Genomic DNA, 7,124 nt, shown 5'->3' with positions numbered 1-7,124 from the left:
GAGCCACGGCGCGGCGGGCAGGGACCCGGGGCGGGCTGCTGCCCGGCCTGTGCTCACTTGCAGGCGCTGTCCGGCCCGGGCTCGGTACCGCAGCCCCGCAGCGAGCTGCCAGGCTGCCGCTCCCCACCGGCCTCCCCGTCGCTCTGCAGGGATCCTACGGGATGTACGGACGGATCATCAAGTAAATCAGCCACCTTGATCTTGGTTTTGCCCAAGCCTGAAGCGGTGATGTTTAAAAGCACAGATATTGATGCACACTATTCTCACAGGAAAAAAAAACAACAGACATTTCTGTTGATTCAGATCATCAGCATCTGTGACCCACGCCGAAGGCTTCCTATCTGTGCACGCAATGCTTGGGCTGAACAGGAGAAAGAGCAGGGCATAGGAACGTGTGTGCTTTCTAAGTGTAGCTGGTTTCCCTTCTCGCCTCGCTGGTCCCCAGTTGCAAAGTGGAAGGAAGATGCAAGTCTGCCTGAAGGAGACACAAATCTGCCAACCCACAATTCAGAGCACCAGGCTGGAAAAGGCCTTTAGAATCATCAAGTCCAACCTATGACCTAACACCACCACATGGCACTGCCACATCCAGCCTTTCCTTGAACACATCCCTGGATGGTGCCCCCACCACTTCCATGGGAAATGCATTCCAATGTCTAATCACCCTCACTGTGAGGAAGTGCTTCCTAATATTCAACTTAAACCTCCCCTGGCGCAGCTTCAGGCCACGCTCTCTCATCCTGTCACTAGTTGCCTGGGAGAAGAGCCCAGGCCCCACCTGACTGCTACCTCTCTTCAGGTAGTTGAAGAGAATGATAAGGTCCCTCCTGGGTCTCCTCCAGGCTAAACAACCCCAGCTCCCTCAGCCTATCCCTATAAGACTTTCCCTCTAGTCCCTTCACCAGCCTTGTTGCCCTCCTCTGGACCTGCTCCAGCACCTCAATATCCTTGAAGTGAGGGGCCATGAAGATTGTGGAGGTGATGGCCTGCTGTTTCAGCTGTGGGTCAACCAGATGTGATGGGAAACAGGGAACCAGCAAGGAAGTTCTGAGACAGAGAAACAGTCAGAGCAGCAGTGAAGGATTATTTTCGTAAACATATTTTGGATTAATCCACGAGCAGCCAAAGGAACATAAAACAATACAAGAAAGAAGAGCTCCCAGTAATCTAGATATAATGGGGTGCTTGTCTTAAAACTTGCAAAAAACATCAAAAGGTTACAGGGTTAATGATCAAAATAATCAACTACTTAAAATCATATTTTATAAATAAATTACAAATACCAATTTAACAAAGTGGAAAAACCTTGATTTCAAGTTTGTAATTAGTCATCAAGAGTCAAATGCTCCATTTCCAAGATCACCCTAGTAATCACAGAACAGTTTGGGTTGGAAGGGACCTTGAAGACTATCCAGTTCCAACACCCCTGCCATGGGCAGGGACACCCTCCCACTAGACCATGTCACTCAAAGCCCCATCCAACCTGACCTTGAACACTTCCAGGGATGGGGCATCCCCAGCTTCTCCAAGCAACAGGTTTCTGTGTCTCACCACATTCATAGGAAATAATTTCTTCCTAATGTCTAATCTAAATTTACCCTCTTGCAGTTTGAAACCATCCCCACTCGTTCTATCACTACATGCCCTTGTAGCCCCTTCAGGTACTAGAAGGCCTCTATAATGCCTGAGCCTTCTCTTCTCCAGGCTCAACAACCGCAATTCTCCCAGCCTGTGCTCATAGGAGAGGTGCTCCAGCCCTCTGATCACCTTCGTGGCCCTTCTCTGGACTTGCTCCAACAGCTCCATGTCCTTCTTGTGTTAGGGGCTTCAGAACTGGACACAATACTCCAGGTAGGGTCTCACCAGAATGAGTAGAGGGGGAGAATCACCTGCTGGTCACACTTCTTTTGATGCAGACCAGGATACAGTTGACTTTCTGGGCTGCAAGCACAGATTGCTGGCTCATGTTGAGCTTCTTATCAACCAACACTCTCAAGACTCTCTCTGCAGGGCTGTTTCCAAACCATTCTCCGCCCACCTTGCATTTGTGCAAGGGATTGCCCTGATGCATGTGCAGGACCTTGCACTTGGCCTTGCTGAAATTCATGCAGTTTGCATGGGCCCACTTCTCAAGCCTGTCAAGGTCCCTCTGGATGTCATCCCTTCCCTCCAGCATGTCAACCACAGCACACAGCTTGGTGTCATCAGCAAACTTGCTGAGAGTGCATTCAGCCCCACTGTCCATGTCATTGACAAAGATGTTAGTAGCCCCAGTCCCAATACTAATTCCTGAAAAACACCCCTCGTCACTGTTCATCAACCATCCAGCCAATTCCTTATCCACTAAGTAGTTCACCTGTGAAGTCCATATCCCTCCAATCTAGAGACAAGGACATCATGTGGGACAGTATCAAACACTTTGCACAAGTCCAGGTAGATGACGTCAGATGGTCTTCCTTTATTTTCCAACTCTGTAACACCATCATAGAAGGCCACCAAATTTTTCAGGCACCATTTACCCTTGGTGAAGCCATGTTGGCTGTCACCAACCACCTTCTCATTTTCCATGTGCCCTAGCATAGCTTCCAGGAAGATCTGCTCTATTATCTTGCCAGGCACAGAGGTGAGACTAACTGGCTTGTAGTTCCTCAGGTCTTCTTTCTTCCCTTTTTAAAAAGGGGGGTTATATTTCCCCTTTTCCAGTCAGTGGGAACTTCACCAGACTGCCACTTCTTAAATATTATGGATAGTGCCTTAGCAACTTTATCCATCAGTTTCCTCAAGACATCACTAATGTACCTACCAAGCTTTTCTTGCTGCCCTTGATGTCCCTGTTCAGATTCAGCTTCCTAGCCTAACCCCTGGCTGCTAGGAGAATTTCTCTGCATTCCTCTCAGGCTACCTGTCCTTGCTTCCATCCTCTGTAGGCTTCCTTTTTGAGTTTGTCCATGAGCTCCTCGTTTATCCATGCAGGCCTCCTGTCATTTTTGCCCATCTTACTCTTTGTTGGGATGCATTGCTCCTGAGCTTGGAGGAGATGATCTTTGAACACTAACCATCTTTCTTGGGCCTCTCGTTCCTCCAGGGATTTGTCCCATGTTACTCTACCAAGCAGGTCCCTAAAGAGACCGAAGTCTGCAATCCTGAAGTCCAGGGTAGCAAGTTTGTTGTGCGCCCTCCTCACTGCTCTAAGGATCTTGAAGTCCACCTGTATATGCTTCGTAACAAATCACTGTGACATGCTTCAGCTGTGTTCCCTTCAGTGACTTCTCAGGGAAAACAAGTCATCATTTGCTTCCATCAGAGATTCCTGCTATGTACAGAGGAATATCTCTAACCCATGGAAAACTTAATAAAACATAACAAAACCACTTATCAAGTAACACATTATCGCTATACGGTAGCTCTGAGATGGAAAAATTCGATGCTACTGGTAGACAGCATGGTGCTGCGTTCCTAAAGGTGCAGCTTAACAACAGCAGCAACTCCTGCCATGTCCAGAACTCCACTGCAAGAACCAAGGAAACCTGGGACACAGGTTGTCTGCTTACTAGAATAAATACTTGGCCTGGCTGGGCTATTAGATACGACAGGCGATACACAACCTGGTGAAGCATATGGTATAAGTGTCCGTATCCATCCCTGGTAGGACCGCTTCTCTGAGCTTGTTACGTGTGCTGTAACTGCTGTCACCTCTTCCTCCCCAGCTTTGCAGTCTGCAGGACATGCCACACTGCCAGGGAGGAAGCCAGTGGAGAAAGCAAGTATTTGAATAATTAGACTGAGAGGAACAAATTTCAATCCAGGGACATAATGGCTGTTGGTTTTAGCTACCAGTGACTCATCTTGTTTCCCACCAGGAAGCCACAGATCAGTGTATTTCAAGTGTTACTGATTCCTATTATCTGTTATGCTGAGAGAACAAGGAGGAAGAAATTTAAAACATTCAAAATGTAGTAGGAACACAGCCAGATAACACATGGGCACATATAATAAGCTAGTCTTACTAAACCACAAGTAAAAGCATTCTACAAATAAAAACAACACCCAAAACTAGTTAGAAGAGTATTTGGTAGGGGTTTTTTTTTACCCAACGGGTCACCCAGATTCATCTCCCAGTTTTCCAATACAAGCAGATAAGCACTGCTCATTATGCTATCGTGGTGCCGTTTTGAAAAAAAAAAAAAAAGACTGCGACCTTACTGGCACCTCTGCACTACACAGGGACAGACAAATCTTCAATACACTAATTTCCAAAAGACAGGGCTCAGTCAAGCCCCTGGCATGCCAAGGTGGGGGGTGGTTGTCATGGTTTGGTTTTTGTTGTTGTTTCAGTTTATCATGGCAGAACCTAGCAAAGGAAGAGATCACAACACAGAAAGAGATAGCAGTTCCACCTTACTAAAGCGAGGGAGTTATATTCTCTCTCTTGGATGACTCCCAAGAAGGTAATACCTTTCACGGGCTTCCACTCTCCTTCCAGATAAGACTAACAAGAGTACATCAGGGAAGAAAACGTCTATATTACATGTTTTATGGAACTAATAGCAAGCAAACATATCTCATAAAAAAATTTAAAGTTAATAGCATACAAAAAACATACCACAAACTTGCCATAACAGTTTTTGGCCATTTCAAAAGACAAAGCTCCATCAAATATTTTAACAAAAGGGTTCTGAAATGGTTCAAGATCTTCATGCAAATTCTAATGTTTCAGTCATAGAGACATAGAGGCCTCAACCTGCACTGAGCTTCAGAGTAGGAGCAAGGCCTTGACTCACAACCTCAATGCCCAAGCAGATGTGCACAGATGGACTTGTGGGGCCCCTTGACCACACACACAGTGTTTCAGGACCCAGACTGTACTTGTAACAGCGTGTTACCACAATGTGCAATTGTGTCACTCCAGTGACTGTGCCATCACAGAAAAGGACCTCCTTTTTTGTAGCAGGTAGCAAAGCAATGACAGAGTAGGGAAGTGTGTAAGTATGGAAGGAAGCAGAAAAAAGATTACTTAAAACTTCTCGCTGCTGTACAAAATTCTGTCTTTTCTAGTCATTCACTGAAATTAGACTCCATCTAGTTTGTTGTTCATGGATGCACACACACCGATTCATTCTGCAGTGTATTGTTCATCTGCCAGTTCTACCCTCACACCTGTAGACTCCTCCACTAGTTATCAATCTGCTTTAGATAGTCTCACAAATCTGAAGAGATGTTTTGGTTTTCACGCTAAATAAAATGTGATCTCAGACTGTTATACTTAGCGAGTGCTACGAATATCTGGAGTGCATCCTCAGGTTTTAACAATAAGGTAACATTACAGACCACACATTTCTTGGCTTGGAAAGGACATCATCAGACAAAGTACTTTAGAGATGGTAGTCAGTTGAGTCCAGACTGAAACTCTCTCAGCTGCTCTACACAGTTAATCCAAGAGCTTGGAAGAGGCATAGCAAAAATCTTAGTGGGACACATGCTCTGTCTCTCTTGTTGAAGTTTCAAAACCTATACTGTTAGTCATGATGACATTTCTTGAAGATGGCACCAACGCACCGGTGAATCTGAAGCTTGTAGAAAATAGTGGATTAAAAGCTCTGGGCGCTCTTAACTGCCTCAGAATTTATACAACTGATGCACAGCTTAAAGAACTGGGATCTCCAAGATGCTCCAATGGCAGTAACGCCCCCCTCTTTTTCCTAAAAGAAAGCCTAATGAAAAAAAAAAAAAAACAACACTCCACTGGGAATGAACATGGATCAGGTTGCCAGGTCTACACCTTTAGCTTCTGATAAATCAGCCAAGAAAGCTATGACTTGGAAACCCCTCTGTGAGGCACAAAGAGAAACAGACCGGAATCAGATTGTACCACATAAGCTGCCGAATACCACATACAATGCCATAATAAAAAGAGAAATTACATTCCCTGTTATGAGGGGCTGGATGACTGAACAGCAATCAAAATGGAGTTCTGTATCAACATCTTATATAAAGTCAATAATTTATGTAGCAAGCAATATTTTTGTCTCAACCTGCTGTTCTCCTTTTACAAGAGAACCTCATGTCATATTTTGTGGATCCTTACTGATGCACCAAGTGTCTTAAGAAGCAGCAGAGATTGAAAGAACAGAATCCTAGCCTGAATCAGAATTTTTCTTTTTGTCAGCATTTCTTTAAAATAACAATGGCAACTGCAGTTCTGAATCGATTCCCTGACTTGTAAGTATTTGAATTACCAAACGGTCTAGTTTGCTGAAATGTCGATAGTGCTTCCACATTAGAATAGAAAGATATTTATTAGCCTCCACATGCTTTCACATCCATTTATCTGCTTTACAAACTAGTCAGTAAGTTTTTCAGATTGGGGAAAAAAGCCTCTACTATGCAGATTAATTATAATAAAATGTTATTTCCAAACTCCCTCCCAGCACTAATGCACTTTGGACACTGCTTCAGTAATGTAGCATATGAATTAATATACAGCATGTACTCTGTTATTATCACTTTAGAAACAATTTACAAATAGATGTATTTTCTCCTTTGCAAAATAATATCTTTGCCATGCAAAAATAATTTTTTCCAAATACATTTTCCTTCCCAAGTCTCAGATCAATTTGTGTTGGAAGAGAAGCCTTAGTCTTTTCATTATTCAGATGGAGAATATAAGTCATAAAACAAATATGATTTTCCTTAGGAATGTACTGTGAGGACAGGCAGTATAGTGAACTGATACAAATTCTCATCATTTATTCTACAGCATTCTGTCTACTGGACACAAAGCAGCTATTCACTGCTTGTTGTTCTACAGTTTGTGATTTTTCAAGTACTACCAAACCCTCCATTTTCTCCAAAAACATAGCCAGAATTGCTTTCTTAGCTACCAGTTCTACTGTGCTGGTTTATGTTAGTTGTGAGGGAAGGAATTAGTTTCAAGAATTCTTCAAAGAATTTTATATGAAAGACTTGCCACATATCACTGGACAAGATCTTAACTCTTTTCAGGTCCACATCGGAAATCCCACTGACTTCAGTAGGACCAAGATCAGACTCATTTTGCACAGACAGACACACACACACAAAAACTATAGAAAGAGTATTTGATAAAGAACATAGTGCCCGTCTAG

The 7,124-nt window shown here is 43.8% G+C and overlaps 1 protein-coding gene across 1 annotated transcript in view; it reads right to left on the bottom strand.

Annotated features, from left to right (window-relative positions):
- LDLRAD4 (low density lipoprotein receptor class A domain containing 4) overlaps nt 1-2,995 on the bottom strand; it is a 288,329-nt gene extending 285,334 nt beyond the window's left edge. The window contains exons 1-3 of the mRNA XM_010006946.1: nt 2,903-2,995; nt 2,239-2,380; nt 89-217 (exon numbers count right to left, since the gene is read on the bottom strand). Coding sequence (XP_010005248.1) covers nt 89-217; nt 2,239-2,380; nt 2,903-2,995 — 364 coding nt within the window. The remainder of the gene's footprint in view (nt 1-88; nt 218-2,238; nt 2,381-2,902) is intronic.
- Between the last annotated feature and the right edge of the window lie 4,129 nt (nt 2,996-7,124).

Source organism: Chaetura pelagica, unplaced genomic scaffold (assembly GCF_000747805.2).
Source record: "Chaetura pelagica isolate M959 unplaced genomic scaffold, ChaPel_1.0 scaffold109, whole genome shotgun sequence".
NCBI classification, from domain to species: domain Eukaryota; kingdom Metazoa; phylum Chordata; class Aves; order Apodiformes; family Apodidae; genus Chaetura; species Chaetura pelagica.
The sequence above is the reverse complement of the archived record's forward strand: the minus strand, read 5'-3'. Positions and strand labels throughout refer to the sequence as shown.